Source organism: Tachysurus vachellii, chromosome 26, assembly GCF_030014155.1.
Source record: "Tachysurus vachellii isolate PV-2020 chromosome 26, HZAU_Pvac_v1, whole genome shotgun sequence".
In the NCBI taxonomy this organism is placed as follows: domain Eukaryota; kingdom Metazoa; phylum Chordata; class Actinopteri; order Siluriformes; family Bagridae; genus Tachysurus; species Tachysurus vachellii.
In genome coordinates this window covers 14,324,350-14,343,447 of record NC_083485.1, presented here as the reverse complement: position 1 = coordinate 14,343,447, position 19,098 = coordinate 14,324,350, and the positions used below count along the sequence as shown (strand labels likewise).

The following is a 19,098-nucleotide window of genomic DNA, read 5'->3' as shown; positions in this document are numbered from 1 at the left end:
AAGTCACAAAAGCACAGAGGAATAGATAGACTAGATAACGACATAAATGATAAGTTTTAAATATTGTGTGTTGTTAGATCCGAAGTTTATCTTCTTTTTATTTTCATCTCGAGAACACTTGACTTTTCTGCATTGATACACCTCTGTCTATCGGCTCAGTTTCACATTCCAAACAACTTTTTCACCAGCGATCTGCACTTGAAAGTAGCAAAAGTAGCGAAAACTCAGATCGTCAGTTTCAAACGAAGTAGAATACACACCAGGGTTCAACTCGAATAAACTAAACAATGTGAAAGCACCTTTAGTGTCTCATTAATAGAGTCTCAAGACCTCAAAGCAGACACTTTCTTTTTGTCAAACTTTTCTATATAAAATCAGACAATTGATTTAATCACCTGCGAAATATCAACCTGTTGAATAAGGAGTGATGAAAACCTGTTATTTTCACATGACATGGAAGAAATGCACTTGTCAAAACTAACAGCATGAAATGAAATATGAAATTAATTTCAATAAACAAACACAGATCATCAATAAAGAATTTTATACAGTAATGCACCAGTTAGTTAGTTTTATTCTATTTGTATGTGGTTCCTTCATATTTTATATATCTGTGCATTTGAGCATTACACACAGTGTTTAAATCCAGCATGTTTTGTAGTGCAATGTGGTTGGTATGTTGAGGAAGACAACAACAGCGGGCCAAGTGTATGATACATTTGCTCTCTGCCTTGCATCTTGTCTGCATGTGTGTGTGTGTCCATAGCTGGCTCAGTACCCCATGCTGCGAGAGGAAATGGAAAGAATCGTCACTCAACACATCCGTGATCGTGAGAGTCGTACTAAAGATCAGGTGAGGATGAGCAACAGCGATGCTACACATGCATTTTCCTTCACACTGACATAAGATTTGCATTAATATTATAAGCGCTGGATGCTTTACAAAAGGCTTAGGAGGTGTCGTTAGAGATAATGATTATTAAGGAAGTCTGATCAAGATTTTTTATTTTTGAGAAAAGCAATAGACGCTACACGTACCGTGATATACATAATACAATGTTAAAGGAGCATATGAGCGTCATAAATACAAATAAGTGTCCTGGAAACGATTCATCTGAAAATATTCCATTCCATTCCCTTCCATTCAAATTCACTTTCAGAATTTCACTCAATGGATCACTCAATGGTTCATCGGTGTGCTGTTAAAGATATGATGGTTTCTAAGATAAGAGTAAAAAATTAAAGGTCTTTATGCCGTACATAAATCTTATGCAGTAGGACCTCAGCATACGAACGCCCTCCATTATAAATTTTTGCCTTAAGAATTGAAATTTTGCATAAAATTTGCATTTGCATATGAAGCACTTTTGGCATACGGACAAACCAAACGCTGGCTAATTTAAAAACTTGTTTAGCGTCAGTGGAATGCCAAGAGATTTTTTTTTTAGTCAGCGAAAGCTGTTTTGAAAGAGACAACCCACGATACCAATGTTGCTTTCGGCATGCATTTAAAAGAATTCCAAAATTCAATACGTGATCTTTCGCATGTTTTTTTGTTAACAGATTAATGGTATGGGTGGTCTATTCCATTTTTAGCCCAAGTTTAGTACCACGACTTTGTTAGCGTTTGTGGGTTCTTTTGCATTTTGTGTAAGATTTAGTGAAGACATAGCACCATGGGTACCATGGGTACGAAGAAAGTTAGCAAGGACAGTAGCATGAAGAAAAGAAAAGCACTTTCAGTCGAAAATAAGAAGGAAATCATTTCTAAAACATCGACATCATTATTAAACATTAATACTGTTATAAAATGTTAATTAACATTACATTTGTAACTCTCACTCACTCACTCACTCATTTTCTACCGCTTATCCGAACTACCTCGGGTCACGGGGAGCCTGTGCCTATCTCAGGTGTCATCGGGCATCAAGGCAGGATACACCCTGGACGGAGTGCCAACCCATCGCAGGGCACACACACACACTCTCATTCACTCACACAATCACACACTACGGACAATTTTCCAGAGATGCCAATCAACCTACCATGCATGTCTTTGGACCGGGGGAGGAAACCGGAGTACCCGGAGGAAACCCCCGAGGCACGGGGAGAGAACATGCAAACTCCACACACACAAGGCGGAGGCGGGAATCGAACCCCCAACCCTGGAGGTGTGAGGCGAACGTGCTAACCACTAAGCCACCGTGCACCCTTACATTAGTAACATGACATTAATTTCTTCTAGAATAATCTGTAAACTGACATGTTGGAATTTACATAACTGATCATTTTTAAGCATTTTTCCACTTTTGATCACAAGGTGATGCTGCTCATTGACATCGAGCTGGCTTACATGAACACCAACCATGAAGATTTCATCGGATTTGCCAAGTGAGTTTTCATATTTCAGGTACGATCACACTGAAAGTTTCATATCACTGGAGAAATTTCTGGATTTAGATACGGCACTTTGCAAATAACAGGACAAACGTTAGAGAGCGAAAAGACGAGACGTAAAACTGTTCTACAAACTTATACACTCAGGTATCTACAAGTGTTCATACATAATCATTTCTATTGGAAAGCAAAAAAAAAATTAAATGGATTTGCTTTGTTTAAACCTTAGAAAATATCCATTGATAAATTGTCGTCCAGCGAGGTTAGAAAAAGAGGAAAATAATTTGAAGTTAATTCAGTAAAGCAGGTTTCGACAAACTATAAATAGAATTCGGTATAAATTCAACAGCAGCTTATGATTTATGTTTTATTTTCCAAGCACAATTTTGGAAATTTAAAACTAAACTAAAAATAGGTTTAGTTGTTATGTTTCCTACTTTAATAACATATTTCCATACTTAATAAAATAATAGATTTTTTAATAACATATTTCATTCCATACTTAATAACATATTTAATAACAATTTAATGATGTATATAAAGGCGATAACTTATAACTTTCGTGATCAATTTTGTTTTTAGATATTTTACATTTCAGTATCATCTTTACAACAAACTGTCTTTTTTTTATTTTATTTAACTTATCCATAACTGTCAGTTATTAAAACATACACATTCAGTTATTAAAATATTAGCACAAACATTTTTTTGACAAATAAGTATATAAATGTAAAAAAAATTATACAAACTTTAGGTTTTCCTCACAGGTAAAACTACATTTTAAATTCACATTTATTCATTTCGAATTGTACCATTCGTCTCATTTATAATTTATATAACATCCACTTCCCCCCCCCCCCCCCCCCAAAAAAAAAAAAAATAAAAAATAAAGAATTGCACTAACAATATTTAGTTTCCACTCCAGATCGTAGCATTAGTTTACAAAAACCAACAATTACAAAACTACGGATAATTTAGTCAGAAGAAATAAATGTTTCTTTCTCATTAGTGCGCAGCAGCGAAGCAGTCAAATGAGCAAGAAGAAGGCGGCTGGAAACCAGGTAAAATCTGTATTCCTTACAGCGCCATCTTCAGGACTGGGTGCAGATACACACTTTACTTCTCTCTATGTTGTCACCATTCTTCTCAATAGTTTTAAACACTATTGAATTTAAAGCAATAGTTCAGCCAAAAATGAAATTTGCCCATTTTACCTCAATCTTACCTCAAATGCTGTCAAGCTAAAGCCTGTTTCTACCAGTTTAGTATTATGCATGTATAGTAAAAGCATTACGCACTCGATAACATGGCTACTGACACTATAAGATACACTTTTACGCATAAAAGATAAACATAAATGGACAAAAAATATCACAGAACTAAAAAAAAAAAAATTGCAGCAGACATTATGCTTAGCTAGGAGTTATGGCTTACATTTTGAAGGTGATGTAGCGTACTTGAAGTTGACGTTGTTACTTTTGCTAACATTATAAATTTTTTAATACAGATATTGTATACTACATCACTCAATTTGAACAATGATAATGTGGGAGATGTGAGAAAAACTGGTAGCTATAAGATATCTTGATTAGCTTGGGTGCAAAACTAGCGTACATCCAACATTACACAGCTGTTCGACCGTGACGGGAGTAGGAGTTTATGTTGTGTGCGTTTTGGCTGAACTCTTCCTTTAACTCTTTGTATGTCCTCATGTGTCATGTTGCCTGAAAATAATGTGTGTTTCTGACCCTGTCCATATCTCCTGCATTTTGTGTTTTCTTCTGTATGTCGTTTCATGCTGCTTCTTCTTTATCAACTGGTCCAGGGGCAGGTTTGTGCTCTTGCTCTTACCAGTTGAAATGAAGAGTTTTCTGTGGAAACTGATCTCAGATCAGTTATATAAAAACAACAACAATGATAAGAAAGTCTCTCTAACATTGTATTTAAACCTCCTAAATAATTTAGCGTTTCGTTTCAGGCAGTTGTTGAGGGCAGGAATGTTTTGCCCGTCCTGGGTGATATTTTCGGACCTTAGCGCCGCTGCAGTAGTGTAGACGTACGTCCCTGTAGTAGTGTATTATGTAATTGTGCAGCTATTTTGGAGAGATGAATGGATCTGACAGCATTCCTGAGGCTAGCGTGACTAGCAGCAGCCATTTTTTTTGCACGCAGGTGGTCAGGACATTTGAAATGTTCTAGACATAAAATTGCCATATTAAGTTTTTGTTTTTTTAGCTGAACAACAAGCCATAATCATTTTATTCTACATGGTTTTTCTATTGTTGTTTCTGGAAGCCCCAAGACAAAAAGGCAGTAGATGACAGTGAATGTTCTTTTTTAAAAATTTCTTTCTTTTCCATTTGAGTGCAAAAGTTTACACCCCCCTTAGATTTAGATTTCAAATGGAATAATGACAATATGACAACAGAGGAGGACGGGAAAAAAGAAATCAAACAGAAATGAATTATTTCTTTATTTCTATCTTAATATTCACGTCTCTTATTTTAACTGTAAAAATTAATTTTATGTCATACATTTTGTCTAAGGGGGCACAAACTTCTGCACACCAAGTATGTATTTTATTTTTCCATTTTTTTGGTCTGTTTTGTGTTTTTATAATCATTTATATATATATTTTTTTCCTTTGCCTCCTCTGCTCTAGGATGAGATCATGGTGAGTACTGTTCTTATATTTATGATGGTGTGCTAGTGTGTGTGTGCGTGCGTGCGTGTGTGTGTGTGTGTGTGTGTGTGTGTAAGTGATATAACTAATGGAGATGACAGGTGGTTCAAGCATCTCCCACACACTGGGTGTAATTTAAAATAAAAATACATTTTAAACTTTTAAACTGGAGTCTGTCTTTCACTCCATACAAACCCAAAAGCAGGCTACAGAAACAACACAATTCAGGCCTTTAAACAAAATGTGTATTTGGATCATCTATATTTGTCCATGTCTGTGTCGTGTGGTTAAAAATTCCAGACTTTCTTTTCTCAGCTGTGTGATTTTGTGCTCTGAAGTTAAGCACAACCAAGTCAGCTGTGGGTAATGATACAGGTTAAGAGAGTGTAGTTTATCTTGTGGCCATGAGGATATATTATACCATAATGCTGCTGGATTCTCCATTCTGATTGGTCAGAAAATGTTGATTGGTTTTCCGTAACATCATCGCTGATAGTTGTGCCGCTGTACATTATTACCTTATACGTTTCCATAGTAACAGATAAAGGATTGAGGGAAAATGTTTTATGTTGGTGTGCATCTGGGTGTGTGTGTGTGTGTGTGTGTGTGTGTTTTACACTTTATAATCTCTGTGTATTCTGTTTCTCAGGTCATCAGGAAGGGCTGGCTGACAATCAACAACATCAGCATCATGAAAGGTGGCGCTAAAGAGTACTGGTTCGTGCTAACAGCCGAGTCGCTCTCGTGGTACAAGGATGACGAGGTGAGCTTTACTTCTACTCTTCTTTTTATCCCACGTGATCAAATAGTAGCCGTAGTGGAACGTTCGAAGAAAACAGGTTTTAACGTCAATAGCATTTGTATAAATTGACATAAATATCAGCAGCGAATGCAACAGATGATGTCATGGAACAAAACCGTCATATGTTTTTATACACTTATGTATCGTGCTTTGTGTTTCCACATTAGAAACACATGTCTGTGGAATGGGAAGTAAAAACCGATGCTTAGATGCATCACAATTGTCTCTTGAAGAAGAAAAAAAAAAGTCAACAGTACTAAATATCTCTGCTGAAATATAAACAACGCAACAATTGCATAGATATTGGTGATGATTTGTCTTTAGTGTTTGTCATGGTGGATGAACATTACTGCATATCCTTATCATTACTAGGAATGTAGTAGCTCAGTGGGTAAGGTGTTGTGAGTTCAAATCCCAGGGCTGCCACTGCTGGGCCCCTGAGCAAGGCCCTTAATGCTCAGTTATATTAGTTATAAATGTATGTCAGTCTGGATAAGGGTGTCTGCCAAAATGATAGATAGATACTTTTTTAATCAAGAACATATTCTTATTTTTTACCGTTCTGTACCGTATATACTGTGAATTGAGTTCAATTGAGGAGGAACTGAGAAGCAATGAGCAACATTACACAGCCACGGTTTCTCTGTGCTCTCTCTCAGCACGGTCATGCAGTTGTTATCCTCATTTCATCCACATACATCTGGTGCAGTACAAAGTGAAACGAAACAACGTTCCTTCGAAGCCCGTGTTACTACGCTACATAGACGCACAGAACAATAGTGAATAATGGAAAGTGCAGCACCGACCGGTACCCAGTACTGTAGTGAATAATGTGCAAAAAGTACATAGAGTAAAATTTTTAGCAACAAGTAAGATGTATATTCATACAGCATTTTGTTTTAGTGTTGTAGCAGCAGTCATGTCATGTCATGACAGATCGATTCCTGCCTCTGCACACCTGATACCTGTTGTCTTGCGTGGGTTTTTTTGCTTATCGTCGTGCGTCGTTTGTTAGCTGGTGTTCTCCGTTTAACGTTTTTTTTTTATGATGTTTTGTTTTTTAGTTGCTCAATTTTCCCCTAGTGTTTTCCATGTGTTCATTGATTTTGTTGTTTGTTTGTTTTATTAATAAAATAATAATAATAATAATCTCTGTCTGCTTGTCTGTCTGTCTGTCTGTCGAACACGTAGTGGCTCGAACCCTTAGATCTAAATGATATCAAAAGCTGATTTCATTGTATCTGTTGTATAAATCAGCAGGTTTATGTTTCCAGTAAAAATAAGGATCTACAATTGAACAGAATACAAAGGGAAAAAAACGATTTATCTAGAATGATAACATGTTCGAAAAGAAAAAGAAATTCAGCTATGAATATGATATACAACGTTTATTTCTTTTTAGAGAGCTTGTCGGGAAGATTCACAGTGTAGATATGTAGATAGATACGTGACTCGCAAGGCAAAGGTGTCGTTCTTGAGCAAATACGTTCTGTAGAACCTTTATTTGTTCATCCTTAGTAACTTCCAGCTAAGGGTCATGCTGGTTTAAATTAAGCTACTAGCATGTTTGTACTTCAGATACGTTCAGATTTAGGCCACTCCCCCTTTTAGGGGTTAAACAGTTCCAGATTGATTTAGCATTACAGAACACCCAAGAGCCCAGAACATCCTGCTCTGACATTTTCTAACGTGTGTGTCTTATTGTAGGTTTAATTTTCATTTAAAGCTTTCTTCACTCTCAGGACCGCATCGTTACTGTCCGTTTACTTCAAATCAACTTTAGATCAGTAAAGTGGAAAACCACCCTAAGACATCCCAGCGTGCTTTGCTTTCACTTACGAGCTGGCGCCAACACAAGCATTACGCACCGCTCGCCAATATGTTTTACATTTAATGACCGGCCTTTTATGTGGGATCGTTTAGATTGATTTTTTCCAAAATAGAAATGATCTCAATTGGATATTATATATTTTTGTAAGGCGTTCCAATTTGGCTCGGTCGCTTTCTGCTGACTTGGCAAGTTTTTTAAAAAATAAATAAATAAAAAAAAATCTTCCTAGAAATTCTTTCCACTGTGGTACGATTTCTGGTAAATGACTCTTGTTGGACTCGGGGTACGACATTATTTTTGACGAATATGATGTGTTTAGGATGAACGTAGGCCGAGAGTTCATAGATTTCTCATACCAGCTTTATATAAGACGACATCAGGACGGCCTGAAGTGTGAGTGTGTGTGTGTTTGTGTGTGTGTGTGTGAGAGAGAGAGCGAGTGAGAGAGAGAGAGAGAGAGAGAGAGAGAGAGAGAGAGAGACGCACTGAAGCTGGCACACACATGTGCATACCAGAATCTGGTGCAGTCAGTGGCGCCTCGCCTGTTTCCCTCCAGACTGGGGCTGCTTCTCATAAACCTTTTAACTTTCAAAGAGAAACGGCAGGGTAGGATACGGTAGGGAAGTGTGTGTGTGTGTGTGTGTGTATCTGGTTAGCTGGTTAGGATAGCCTTAATGAGGAGCATGTGGGGTAACGACAGAGAAAGAGGGGATTCTCTGGTGGTCTTTTATCTCTAACACAAAGTCTCCTTCTCTTACACACTGAGGGTCGGACCTCCATCCACCTCCTCCCTCTTTCTTTTTCTCTTCCACATGTATTGTTATAATGTGAGATGGAAATGCCAGTTCCTCAGAGCACAGGGACCCAAAACTTAAACTTGCAGGTATAGCAGCACTTTGTCAATGACAATAATGAGAATAATGTCTTCCGTTTCCACTACATTTGTCCAGGCCTGGTGTGCGGGTGTGTGTGTGTGTGTGTGTGTGTGAGAGAGACACTCTCTAGATACACACTCTGTGCAGGCGTGTTTGCTTTTCTTGGGTGGCACACGGGTAACTAAGGTCAAGACCCGTGCCGAGGCGATTTACTAAGCCCATTGCTCTTTGTCTAAACAATAAACAACATCCCGAGCCGTGTCAGTTCTTTAGATTTGTTTCTTTATTTTTCCGGGTTTTTGGAAATGGCATCTGAGGTTATAACGGCTATAGCGGAAACTCGTCGGTTGTTCTTAACAAATCTGTGGCGGCTTTCTCACATGAACTTTATTTTCTCCCGACCGTAAGATCCGTAATGAGTGTGTAGTTAGAGTTCTTTTGGCTTAGTGTGGTTTTTGCATATTACTGAAGCTTTGTGTGTGTGTGTGTGTGTGTGTGTGTGGGGGGGGGGGGGGGGTGTGCACATGTATGTGTGTGTTTAAACGCAGTAAATATTTATAGCCTTTCCCTACATCTCAGCCACACCGCATCCAGGTTGACGTTTTTTTTTTTTGCTTAAAATTTATCTTTTTATTTTTAATTATAGATTTTTAGCTTTGCATGCTGATTATTTTTTTATTTGTTCTCTGGAAAGCGTGTGTACAGTAAAACGTTTCCATTTCATTCCAAGACGAATCTCAGAAGAACTTTTAGATATCTGAACGAAAAAAATCCTCTTGGGAACCTGTGATGTAAGAGTGTACATGTACTGTAAGTGTGTGAGTTGCACAGCTCCGGTTCTTCAAGAGTTCTTCAAACCTTCTTTAGATCATTGAGGTTTCTGAGGTTTCAGCTTTTGACTCTTTGTGAAAGAGAAGCTTCGGGTTTGTATTAGAGAACAATTTGAATCCTGTGAAGCTTTTAGATCGAAGAGTACAGCGAGTGTAAGTCTAACTAATACCTGACATCTGAAATGGTTCCTTCAGGAAAACAAACCAAGAACCTTTCTGGAGTTCATCTTTGTTGCATTAGCTCTTTTTCAGGTATTTCTTTTAGGTACCAGAACCTTTTTTAACTGTAGTATCTTACGGTAATAGATTCTTTTTTTAAGCCTAATTTTATACCAGGTACTTTTTAAGTCTAGAGTTTTCTGTAGTTCCATATAGTACCTTTTTATCCCTAGTGTTTTTAAGGGACCAGGTATTTCATGTAGGAAACAGGAACTTGTTTTATTGGGAACTATCTTAGTTATAGTGTTGTTTTTATAAGTCAGTGTTTTTTTATGGTACCAAGTATTTCTTTAAGGTTCAATGGTACTTTATATAATTAATACTAATGAATACTAATTAATCCTAGTGTTTTTGTTGGTACCAGGTATTTCATTTTGGTACCAGGATCCTTTTTTTTAACTCTACTGGGTTTTTTTAAGTGTCAGATATTTTATTTATAGGTCTAGTGTTCTTTTTATTATACCCGAGCTTCAGGGTTCAGTGATAGTTCTTATGGTACCAGGTACATTTTAGCTATATTATTTTTTAATGTACCAGGTACATTTTTAACCCTGGTGTTGAGGTACCAGGTATTTATTTTAGGTATTTCTTTCTTTCTGTGTTTTCTTTCCTTTCTTTCCTCTTTTCTTTCTTTCTTTCTTTCTTTCTTTCTTTCTTTCTTTCTTTCTTTCTTACTTTCTTTCTTTCTTTATTTCTTTCCCTAAAAACTTTTAATGCAGATCCAAAGAATCCTTAATTACCAAAAAGAACCAATGAGGAAGTCGTCTGTTCTGAGAGTGTGAACTGCGACACATTATTTATTTAAAAGTTCTCAATTTAATCCAAATTTTTATTATTTTTTTCTCAACAACTCTCCTCTCGTCTTCCCTGTGGTTCACTTCTCTCGCTCTCAGACTCTTTATAGCCCTTCTGCTTGCCGGATTTTGGTGCTGTGGGGTAAATGGGGGGTAGAGAGGGGAGGTGAGAGGGGTTGATGGTTGTGGTCTGGTTTCTATTACCAGACATGCTTTGAATCAAGCGAACCCAGCGTTCCCCAAAGCCTCGCAAAAACTGTGCAGACATGAATGAAGAAAAGTCCAAATGCACGAGCCAACACGATCCCCTCTCATTTCACTTTCACTGAACCCCCCCCTCCATTTATCTCACACACACACACACACACACACACACACTCACACACACACACACACACACACACACACACACACACACACACACACACACACACACACACACTTGTATTACCGCCTGTGTAGGGTCATTCTATTAACATCTGACTTATTGTAGGTAAAAAAAAAATACAATATGGTTTAAAATAAAATTAAATAAAAAGTTTTTTAAAAAAAAGCCTAAAATTGATTTTTGTTTCATTATGTAAAAGAAATGGTTTGGACCAGCAAATAAAAAAATATATTATGTATTCTTATCACTAACCAAAAGGTACTTCTAGTTTTTTTTATTTATATATTTATGCATTTCAATTTTTATTTTAGTATTTTTTTTTTATTTTAGTATTTTTTCATTTACTTTTTTTCTTTCCTGTCTATAGCTATAATCACTGGGACATTTTGTCCCCACAAGGAGCTAAATAGCTAAATACATTCACACACGCACACACATGCATGCACGTACACACACACACACACACACACACACGCACACACGCACATGCCCATAGAGACTTTCTGGCCGCCAAAAATGTGCACATAAGGTTTATCAACTTTATTCGGCTTTGTCAAGGAGGCATTTTTAAAGGCTAGTTTTTTACAGCTTCCAGCACACACTACACACACACACACACTCACACACACACACACACACACACACAAAAGCTTAGTTAAATCTTGCTAACCTTTTTTTTTTAGGGTTTTCTTAGAATATTACCTTATGGACACCAACCTTATATCAGAATGTGTTCTTAAATGCACACACACACACACACACACACACACACACACACACAAACACGCACAAACACTTGAGTGGTCTGAGACTGGTCATTGTAAATTGTAACCTCAGATGATTCACTCAGCTTGGGATACCTCACAAGCAACAAGTGAAAACAGTGTGTATATGTGTGTGTGTGTGTGTGTGTGTGTGTGTGTGTGTGTAAGGCCAGGCATTTTTATTGAATTTGGCACATCTTCATCAGCAGATATAAAACAGTCACCACCAACATTCAGTTCATCAAAGCTTTTGACCAAAGCCAGTTCATCAGCTCTGTTTGTTGTTATGCGTTCTCTCTCTCTCTGTCTGTGTTTAGTGATGGAGAGTTGAATTTTTTGATCTTACCTTTTCTTGTTCCCAAAAAATATTTCTTTTCTTTTCTTTTCTTTCTTTTCTTTCTTACTTTTTTTTGCTGGCTTTTGGGTTGGGTCACTTACTTTTAAGTCACATCTAAATATAAATGATTGTTTATATGGCTGTGGGATTTTTTTTATGGGTTGCCAAGTCATGCTGTGTCACTCCTGCGAGCGATAAACCGAGCTGAGTGCCTTAATCATGTCTGGAGGATTGTTAACTCTTTCCTCTCCAGTAGAGACGCTGTCACTGTATGAGCGTAAGATGATATCTCTTGAATGATTTAACAAGAAATATTTAAAGTTTATTCATTTCAAATAAAAAGAAACACACATTTCAAGTGGAATCTGATGGATTTTATTAAAGAATTACACAGAACATGGGTAAAGCGTGCCAAGTTGTGGATTGGAGGAAGGTTTGCGTTGTCAGTGATGACGAAGGCCGACTCTCGCGCTTCCCCACCCAGCCTAACCAATGTGCAGACTACTGTACAACCGCTACTTCCTGAACAGGTAGTCTGAACACTGGGCAGGCGGGACAGGTCAATGTCCTCTCTGTTTCAGCCTTCTTACTGCATTCAGTTCCCATTTGCACACACGCTCGAATGCAGGACGTCTGGTTCGTCCAGAGATTAAAGAAAGCTGTGTGTGTTACCATTTAAGTGAGAATCCGTGGCTCTTGGTGGTGCAGTGCTGCTTTCGGCGCTCCGTCCTGCCTCCTGTGGAGTGCAACACATTCTCAGGTTACATCTTGAAACCCCCTAAAATGTTCCTCAAACTAATAAAAGTACCTAAAAGCAATAACGTTTCCTTAATCTGTAATTTTAGCTCTGATTTGATGCCGGTCCGCATGTCGATTTAGCTTTAAAAGATTTGCCTAGCCGCATGCTCGACTTGGAGACGTGCCCTCGTTGACCCCTGTCTCCATCCCGGCATCGTGTATAGAGTAAAATGACAAAAATGAACAGATGCATCGCCTGCATGAAACACTCACTCGTTCCAAACGCTCCGGGATTTCCCTCCTCTCAGGTCTCTGGAAAGAAATCGGCAGAAGAGATGAACTCTCAGAAGATATACGATTTCATTAAACTCTTTTTTTTTTTAATATTCAGAAAAGTGTCGATAGGAATAAAGATAAAGATCAGCATATATTTTGACTTTTTTTTTTTTTATTCCATCCTCAGTTCTAAACGTTTAGAGAAAACGTCCGCATCGCTTAAACAGTACTTTACCTTATTGAGTGCAACACTGTCTGTATTCAGCACAGATGTTTCTCTTCACGCTTCACCCATCCCCGTCCCTTCCTCTCCAGTCAGAGTGAGACGTTTCAGCCGGTGCCACTTGAAGTCAGACACCCAGGCCGTAAAAGTTAGGAATTATACAAGTTATAGAAGTTTGCGTCTGTCTCCAGGCCTCGAGGTTGGTCCCAGCATTGAATTCCTGAGATTTTCCCTTGAAAACGCGGCACCAACGCGTTCTGATTTGGAAAGAAGACAGAGGACAGAGCGCATCGTCTCGTTCCTACCGGGTGGCACGGCGGCAACTCGTAAGCTTGACGTGGCAGAGTGCAGTTAACTTTCCCAGTGAGAGAGAAGGAAAGAGGGAGATGGAGGAGAAAGAGGAGGAGCTAACTTTTTTCTTTCTTTTTTTTTTGCTTACCCCCGTCCTCTGTCTGGCTTTTTTTCCCCCTCCCGCTTTTTTGGGGAGGCAGCAGGAAGTGGTGGGTCAAAGGTCAACAGGAAGTGAATCGCATTAATTTGCTGCATGCGTCTTGTGTAATTGTAAAAGGGGGGGGATGGATTGGTTGGTCCGGTCCGATATTTTAGGGGGAGAACGTCAGTCTGTGTGTGTGTGTGTGTGTGTGTGTGTGTGTGTGAGGGAGGGTGGTTGGGGTGTGTGTCAGCCCGTGTGCATGTGTGGGAGTCGGAGTGGATGACTCTTGAGGCTCCATGGCTTTGTAGCTGCTGGAGGAATGTCGGAGTTTCTTGGCGAGGAGGCAGGGTTGTAATAACTCCAGATGTGCAGCCCTGTGGCCGCTTTGCTCGGACTGCTGTGTTTTTTCTGCTGAAGCTGATTTCCTTTCCCTGTCCAGAGCGAATAAAGAGGCCTTTATGCTGGTCGTGGAGCGCTCCTCACAATCCCACTACCAGGTCCAGTACCCCCACCACCAGAAAGTGCAGATAGCAGTTTGAGTAGCAGGAGTAAAATCTAGAGCAGATGTAGCGCTCGCATTAGTTAGCGATCTCTCGGCTCTCTGATGTGGCTACATCAGCCAGACTTCAGGTTTGGGATGCATCCTGGAAAGGGTTTTCACGTCTGTTTCTCTATGAAACCATAATGCACTCTTTTCATTTCTTCTTCTTTTTTATTTTTTTTACATCTCTCCCCTTTGTCCTACTTTCCTCTTCATTTTTATTTCTCTTTAAAAAAAAAATCAAGAGCAACCTCTAGACAAATCTTTTCCATTAATAAACACAGAACAGAGTGGAATAGTTTTGCACGTGCCATGATTTCTGAGTAGAAAAACGACATTTTAGAATCGATCACGAAAAACGTCCGAGCGGTTCAAATTAAATCTAAAACATTAAATTAGGATAGTAAGAGTTTGAAAGAAACAAAAGATTATCTCATGGTTCTCTGGTCACGAAGTCATCAGGTTATATGAGAATATGCAGGCTTCTCTGAGTAAAGGAGACTTTTATTTATTTATTTATTTTATTCTGAGCATTTTTGTGGTCTGCAATAATGTGAGAAACAGGAATGTCAGTGAAACCAGAAATGTCTCGTTGTTCCTTTGTCTCTTTCCATTTTTTCATTTCAAGGGTACACAAACTTTTGCACTGCATTTTATATACTCTAAAAGTATTAGTTTAACCAGGGCAGAGCGACTGACTCGGAAAAAAGCCAGCTAGAAGGGCGGCATTTCGACCCAATTTCTGAGAGGTGACGGTGTTTGTTTTAGCTACGGTTTCTCCTCTAGAACCTGAACGCTTCAGAAACGGCTTCCTCTGGGAGCTGGGTCAGCAGTCTCGCACTTTTCACAGCGAAGCCAAGAGAAAGAGAGCGAGAGACGGATGAGGAGGAGGGGAGGGAGAGACGATAAAGAGAGAGGGAATGAAAGAGATGTGAAAAGGCGGAGGACGGATGGAAGACGGCGTGTATCGACTGTATTTCCGCGTATTTTTGTTTTTTTTACAGGCATTTGTTCGATAAAGTCGTGTTGCGCTTGGCTCGGCTCGGCTCGCGCCACACCTCGGTGGAGTGATGTTAATAATGAGTACTGTACGTGTACTGTATAGCGTAATAAAAATTGCCATGTGGTTCGAATCAATTTCACAGTTACGAGAGAAAAGAGTCAGGGCTGAGAGAAATCTCTAGAGAGCTGTGAGGCTTGTGAATTTCAACGAGCTGGAGAGAAAGATAAGGAAAAAAACACAATCCAGCCTGTTGCTGTGCATTGTGTGTGTGTGTGTGTGTGTGTGTGTGTTGTATACTGTAGGTACATACAGTACCTTGCAAAATTATTCATACCCACTGAACTGTTCCACATTTTGTCACGTTACAATCACAAACAAAAATGTATTTTATTGGGATTTTATTTGATAGACCAACACAAAGTGGCACATAATTGTGAAGTGGAACCAATTGCCTTCAGAAGTCACCTAACTAGTAAATAAAGTCCACCTGTGTGTAATTTAATCTCGGTATAAATACAGCTGTTCTGTGAAGCCCTCAGAGGTTTGTTAGAGAACATTAGTGAACAAACAGACAGGTCAGGGATAAAGTTGTGGAGACGTTTAAAGCAGGGTTATGGTTATAAAGCAATATCCCGAGCCTTGAACATCTCACAGAGCTTTGTGCAATCCATCATCTGAAAATGGAAAGAGTTTGGCACAACTGCAAACCCACCACCAAGACATGGACGTCCACTTAAACTGACAGGCAGGCAAGAAGAGCATTAATCAAAGAAGTAGCCAAGAGGCCCATGGTAACTCTGAAGGAGCTGCAGAGATCCGCAGCTCAGGTGGGAGAACTATTAGTCGTGCACTTTACAAATCTGGCCTTTATGGAAGAGTGACAGGAAGAAAGCCATAAGAAGTGTCGTTTGCAGTTTGTGACAAGTCTTATAGGGGACACAGCAAACATGTGGAAGAAGGTGCTCTGGTCAGATGAGACCAAAAATGTAACTTTTTGGCCTAAATGCAAAATGAACACACCTGAACACAACATTACCACTGTGAAACATGGTGGTGGCAGCGTCATGTTGTGGGGATGCTTTTCTTCAGCACAAACAAGGAAACTGGTCAGAATTGATTGGAAGGTGGATGGAGCCAAATACGGGGCAATCTTGGGGCGGAGGTTCACCTTCCAGCAGGAAGCTAAACATACAGCCAGAGCTACAATGGAATGGTTTAAATCAAAGTATATTCATGTTCTAGAATGGCCCAGTCCAAGTCCAGACCTAAATCCAATTGAGAATCTGTTGCAAGATTTAAAAATTGCTGTTGACAGACGCTCTCCATCGAATCTGACTGAGCTTGAGCTATTTTGCGAAGAAGAACGGGAAAAATTTTTACTCTTTACTGTAGACGTGCAAAGCTGAGTAGTAGAGACATAAACCAAAAGACTATGACACTGAAAGTAGAGACATAAACCAAAAGACTATGACACTGAAAGTAGAGACATAAACCAAAAGACTATGACACTGAAAGTAGAGACATAAACCAAAAGACTATGACACTGAAAGTAGAGACATAAACCAAAAGACTATGACACTGAAAGTAGAGACATCCAAAAGACTATGACACTGAAAGTAGAGACATAGTCCAAAAGACTATGACACTGAAAGTAGAGACATAAACCAAAAGACTATGACACTGAAAGTAGAGACATCCAAAAGACTATGACGCTGAAAGTAGAGACATCCAAAAGACTATGACACTGAAAGTAGAGACATCCAAAAGACTATGACACTGAAAACGTATCTCACACACAGTTTAAAACCGCTTTCTGCATATCACAAGCGAACAGAACGAAGAAGGAGCATCTGGAGTTTCAAATCAAGGCTGATGAGATAAACAAGTGTGCTTTTTTTTTCCCCCTCAAGATGTATGATCTTTCTCTGATGCATGTTCAGGCTCCATGAATGAAAAACGAGAGACATGAAAGCAGGGAGAGAAAAAAAGCTAGACTGGAGACCGTTTTAGCAATTTAAAGGAAGTTCAAGAAGATTTTCACATTTACTCTAAATGTAGTCGATCAACCAGAGACGTCTGATGTATGTGTGTGTGTGTGTGTTTTTATTGTACGCAAACTGTAATGCTAACGTAACTAACAAGTAACGAAAGTCTCAAACTATCTAGAACCTTTTTGTCATTTTCTGTCTCCATGATGTGATTGGATTGAGGACAGTGTGGGGGGAAAAAAGGGAGGAAGGAAGGAATTAAATGCAAAAAGGAAGGAAATAAATTCAGAAAGGAAATAAATGCAAAAAAAGGAAGGAAATAAATTCAGAAAGGAAATAAATGCAAAAAAGGAAGGAAATAAATTCAGAAAGGAAATAAATGCAAAAAAGGAAGGAAATAAATTCAGAAAGGAAATAAATGCAAAAAAAGGAAGGAAATAAATTCAGAAAGGAAATAAATGTAAAAAAGGAAGGAAATAAATTCAGAAAGGAAATAAATGCAAAAAAGGAAGGAAATAAATTCAGAAAGGAAATAAATGCAAAAAAGGAAGGAAATAAATTCAGAAAGGAAATAAATGCAAAAAAGGAAGGAAATAAATTCAGAAAGGAAATAAATGCAAAAAAGGAAGGAAATAAATTCAGAAAGGAAATAAATGCAAAAAAGGAAGGAAATAAATTCAGAAAGGAAATAAATGCAAAAAAAGGAAGGAAATAAATTCAGAAAGGAAATAAATGCAAAAAAGGAAGGAAATAAATTCAGAAAGGAAATAAATGCAAAAAAAGGAAGGAAATAAATTCAGAAAGGAAATAAATGCAAAAAAAGGAAGGAAATAAATTCAGAAAGGAAATAAATGCAAAAAAGGAAGGAAATAAATTCAGAAAGGAAATAAATGCAAAAAAGGAAGGAAATAAATTCAGAAAGGAAATAAATGCAAAAAAAGGAAGGAAATAAATTCAGAAAGGAAATAAATGCAAAAAAAGAAGGAAATAAATTCAGAAAGGAAATAAATGCAAAAAAGGAAGGAAATAAATTCAGAAAGGAAATAAATGCAAAAAAAGGAAGGAAATAAATTCAGAAAGGAAATAAATGCAAAAAAGGAAGGAAATAAATTCAGAAAGGAAATAAATGCAAAAAAAGGAAGGAAATAAATTCAGAAAGGAAATAAATGCAAAAAAAGGAAGGAAATAAATTCAGAAAGGAAATAAATGCAAAAAAGGAAGGAAATAAATTCAGAAAGGAAATAAATGCAAAAAAGGAAGGAAATAAATTCAGAAAGGAAATAAATGCAAAAATGAAGGGAGGAAGGAAGGAAAGAAGGAAGGAAGGAAGGAAGGAAGGAAGGAAGGAAAGAAGGAAAGAAATGCACAGGAAAAGGAACTTTTCTCTTTGTACATGTCAGCTGACTCTCTCCCTAAAACTGGCCTCAGTTATACATGTATACAAGCCTGACTATAAAACAGCTCCTAAACTCCGACCCTTTCATTTTCCTCCAGTTTACAGGCGCATTAGCCGATCCGGACTCTCCTGCTTTGATATGCTTTAAATCCGAGGCTGAACTTAAAGCACCGCGGTTGCTGGTTGTTCTTGTGCATTTACTCTAAACAATGTGAGCTGATAGAAAAAAAGACAGGAAAAAAACTACAGATCGAGGCGTCTATTTTTCAGGAAACCTCCTGCATCGTTAACAAGCCGTTGCCCTGTTATTAAAGGCTTCAGAATGTTCACATGCTTTTTATAGGAAATTCAATCGCAGAGGTTGGAGTCACGGCCATGCGGATGTCACTGAGATGACTGCGGTCTTGAGGAGTGAACGGAGGAAAAAAACCTCACTCGCTTCAGCACAGACGCTCTATTATAAAGAGTCTTTTTTTTGTGTTATTAACCTTTTATTTTTCAACAAGCAATGAAACAAATGAATTAACAAACAGTTAAATTCTCTGTTCAGACCGAATAGAAATTTAAGAAAAGACAGAGA

The 19,098-nt window shown here is 38.3% G+C and overlaps 1 protein-coding gene across 6 annotated transcripts in view; it reads left to right on the top strand.

The window, feature by feature from the left end:
- dnm1a (dynamin 1a) overlaps positions 1-19,098 on the top strand; it is a 59,395-nt gene that overhangs the window by 20,643 nt on the left and 19,654 nt on the right. For all 6 annotated transcript variants that reach the window (XR_009647850.1, XR_009647851.1, XM_060863163.1 and 3 more), the window contains exons 11-15: positions 767-853; positions 2,321-2,391; positions 3,407-3,458; positions 5,060-5,071; positions 5,730-5,843. Coding sequence is in view for 4 of the 6 variants with exons in the window: in XM_060863163.1 (XP_060719146.1) it covers positions 767-853; positions 2,321-2,391; positions 3,407-3,458; positions 5,060-5,071; positions 5,730-5,843 (336 nt within the window). In the remaining 2 variants the exon portion in view is untranslated. The remainder of the gene's footprint in view (positions 1-766; positions 854-2,320; positions 2,392-3,406; positions 3,459-5,059; positions 5,072-5,729; positions 5,844-19,098) is intronic.